At 40.6% G+C, this 3,355-nt stretch overlaps 1 protein-coding gene across 12 annotated transcripts in view; it reads right to left on the bottom strand.

The window, feature by feature from the left end:
* Nucleotides 1-323: 323 nt before the first annotated feature.
* Nucleotides 324-3,355, bottom strand: part of LOC115239243 (neurobeachin) — a 323,931-nt gene continuing 320,899 nt past the window's right edge. For 9 of the 12 annotated variants that reach the window (XM_029813663.1, XM_029813659.1, XM_029813665.1 and 6 more), the window contains 8 exons: nt 3,059-3,243; nt 2,779-2,956; nt 2,618-2,698; nt 2,359-2,529; nt 1,979-2,242; nt 1,633-1,829; nt 1,406-1,557; nt 1,155-1,245 (listed from right to left, as the gene is read on the bottom strand). In XM_029813663.1, coding sequence (XP_029669523.1) covers nt 1,155-1,245; nt 1,406-1,557; nt 1,633-1,829; nt 1,979-2,242; nt 2,359-2,529; nt 2,618-2,698; nt 2,779-2,956; nt 3,059-3,243 — 1,319 coding nt within the window. Of the gene's footprint in view, nt 1,246-1,405; nt 1,558-1,632; nt 1,830-1,978; nt 2,243-2,358; nt 2,530-2,617; nt 2,699-2,778; nt 2,957-3,058; nt 3,244-3,355 lie in introns of all 12 variants that reach the window. The other 3 variants (XM_029813669.1, XM_029813657.1, XM_029813668.1) reach the window with 1 other exon arrangement.

Genomic DNA, 3,355 nt, shown 5'->3' with positions numbered 1-3,355 from the left:
CGGCTTTGATAAAAATTAGGATCTCTTTTGAAGGACGCGAATATTAGGGTGTAGAAAGTGTAGCGGGGACTGATTACCGCGATCCGGAGAATGATTAGCGAGGTATTTCCGCGCAGCATACATTCCGGTCCATCGGTATCAGTGATACGCAGTGCGTTCGCAGTGCATGTAGTCCAAACTGAACGTACAAGGTGCTTAGCCAAAAAGTTCGACATGAGCGACATTAATACGTCTGCGAAGAATACAATGCAAATGTCTCGCGATAAAATACGCCTCTCCTCCTCGTCCCCGTCTGATATATACGGAAGTAAGCGCGCATGTGTATATATATATATATAACGTGAAGAATATATCCGTATTTACATTGGACATTAACGCTAAAGTGTCGTGGCCAAATCCACGTGCAGTTTCAGGCATAAAAATAACATATGTTCACACAGCTCCGCCGTCTCATCGACGCGGTCCTCTCTCTTCGTATCAACGGTTATTTTCCTCCGGTAGAGCGTATTCTTTTCTTTACGCCCGTATGAGACAAACTCGCGCAAATAATCCGCGAACAGCTGCGAACGTAGATAAGTAAATCCGAGTCTTCGTTAATTGACTAGCGTTTCGAGCAACACGCGTATATTTTCACGCTTTATTAGCTTGCAATATGGGTTCGACTCGGTAATTACGCGCAGAGATAAACCTGAAAATCTGATTGCATCTCACGCATCTTTCTCCGTTCGAGCTTCTCCTTACGGAAGCACTGCACGCAGCCACGAAAGCGAGTTTATTGCTGAACGTTAAAATCCACAGCATATTAAGTTAAAAAATACAGCACTCGTTTCATTGCCGCTCTCACTGCACTTAATCCGAAACAACTGACAGATTATTTTTTGCGTACTGAATAAATTGCGGCGAATCTAAAACTAATGTCCGACAAGAAGCTGGCCCGTACAAATGTCGCGCAAATAATATTTGTTTCTATCGCACATTCGTAAATTCTCGTGAATGATCCACGATCAACGGGGAATCACACGAACAAAGCGCTATTTGTCCGAGACATACATGTAGGTTCAAAATTGTCATATTATTTAAAGAGATAAGCGCAAAAGTTTGTTTTAACATTTTATGGGCGCCTTACTTTCTTAGGCGAAGAGAAAATCGTAATTTCAGTAACGCTGCTGAAACTCATGATGCCATCTGTTAAAGTCGATGTGGAATATCACAATGGACCCATTTGCCAGACCAGCTAGAAGAAACCTACAAAACGAAATGCATTGATGCTTGTCTTATTAAGGATATACCGCTTGATTTTATAGTAAAATTCGTAAAATATGTATATGCAAATGTCGTATTACGTCGCTAAATAATTACGGAAAGATATCTTTGAAAATCGAGTTATACGTCGAATTATACTCACTTTTGATCATGAGCGAGCGCGAGAGAACGCACACTGCTTTCGCATGCAGGAAAAGCATAAAGTAGAGCAAGATTGAAAGTTCGCCAAACTTCTACGATACCCTTATCGCCTCCTGTCATTAAATATTCGCCGTCCCTGCTCAGCAGTAGACACTAAAAATTAAAAAAAAATTATAATATGCAATCATGTCATAAATTATTACAAAAATCAACAATCTCAAAAGTTACTTGTAAATTATCGTTGTGAGACTCGTGACGAAGACGCTTTCCGTTTATGGTAAACGCAGCTATGTGCCCGCGTTCATAATTTACTACAATGACGCCCTCGCGTGACATAGCAATGTTTTCGGGTGACGAAAATCCGTTCGGTGCTTCAAGCGATCTCAGGAGATCGCCAAAAGTAGTGTGAACAAGTACTGGACCGTCTATAACACCAAATATCAAAATCATATACGCGTTAAACAATTCGCACATAAATTAACGATTACAGAAAGAGAGAATTTTTCTAAAAAAAATATATTCTTTTTACTTTTTTTAGGATTTATTTATTTTTTTTAATTTTTTGGATACGTACAATGCGAGCCCGAGACAACTAATCCCAATTCGGCAGATATGACAACGGCTGTCACAGGCTGTTCGTGACCTGTGAGAGTGGCGCGTGGTGCCGGTGCTTCACCCTCGCCGACGATGGTCTGAGTTCTGGCATTCCAATGCCAGAGAAGAACGGTACAGTCCGCGCTTCCGGACGCGATGTAGCAATCAGAAGTGATGTTGCACTCGCTGCGCGATAAGCAAGTGACAACGCCGTAATGACCAAAGACTATCTGGACGATTTTCGCTACAAAATACAATTTTCTACTGTCTAAAACTTTGCCATATGAAAGCGATAATTGTCTATTTATTTATTATTCACTTATCGTGTGCTTAGCGCAATTAATCAATCATGAGATTCACCTGTCTCAGTCGAAAAGACGCGGAAACTGTTATCCCAAAATCCACAGGCCACCAAAAATCGACTGTCCACAGTGGTGACGAAACAATTGCTGCGTATTTTGAGTTTCTGGCTAAAGTTATCGCCTAGATGTCGACGTTGTAACATTGGATTTGAGCTGTTTGCCGCTTGAGCTGGAAATATTTAAAATAGCATTGCCAGTCTCATATATACACACACATAATATTATTTAATTTATATATATATATATATATTATTTACAGAGAACAGGGTCCATAGACAAAGGCTGGTTGGCAGCCTGGGCCTGAGGTGTGTCTGCATAGCTCGGAGATTGCACAGAGGCTACGAAAAATTAAAATTATGGTAAGCAGGAGACGATCGGGATTGACTCAAGTGTTGAAACATGTGTAAAATTACTTTACCTGCATAATTGGTATTCCATCGATTAACAGCAAACTGTTGTCCGGTGGTTACCGTCACAACCGATGGCAGTGGCAATTGGGGATAAGTGTTAGCCGAGATGTGACAGATCGGCGAATTAGATGGGAACTTAATGGTCATGCACACGTCGTCCGGAATGCTCGAGAACATCATTGGTGACTGAAATATTATTTTACATTTTTTAAGGTCATGTCAAATTTTTCGTATATGTATGATAGATTTAATATATATGTAATATATTGTGTATAAGTAATCTTTTACCAAATGCATCGCTGAACTCCTCGGAGGATGTGGTTCCATCAAGAGCTGCGACGGCGTTTGTCCAAAATTCTTAATTTGATTTTCTATAGCTTCCCTTATCGTGATATCGCTGATCGTGTCCAATTCCGCATTACCTTCGTACGTTAAATAATAGAAAACGTTGGTCGCACGCACGGCTTCCGGACCTGCGAAAACAGAATAATCGAAATGTTACACAAAGATTTTAATGCATTGCCTTTTGTTACGATTTTATGATTTATTTCTTTGTCACACCGCGCGACATGATGCATTCCTCGA

The sequence above is a fragment of the Formica exsecta genome, unplaced genomic scaffold (assembly GCF_003651465.1).
Source record: "Formica exsecta isolate Colony F162 unplaced genomic scaffold, ASM365146v1 scaffold37, whole genome shotgun sequence".
In the NCBI taxonomy this organism is placed as follows: Eukaryota; Metazoa; Arthropoda; class Insecta; order Hymenoptera; family Formicidae; genus Formica; species Formica exsecta.
Note: the sequence above shows the minus strand (reverse complement) of the source record. Positions and strands in the feature narration are given on the sequence as shown.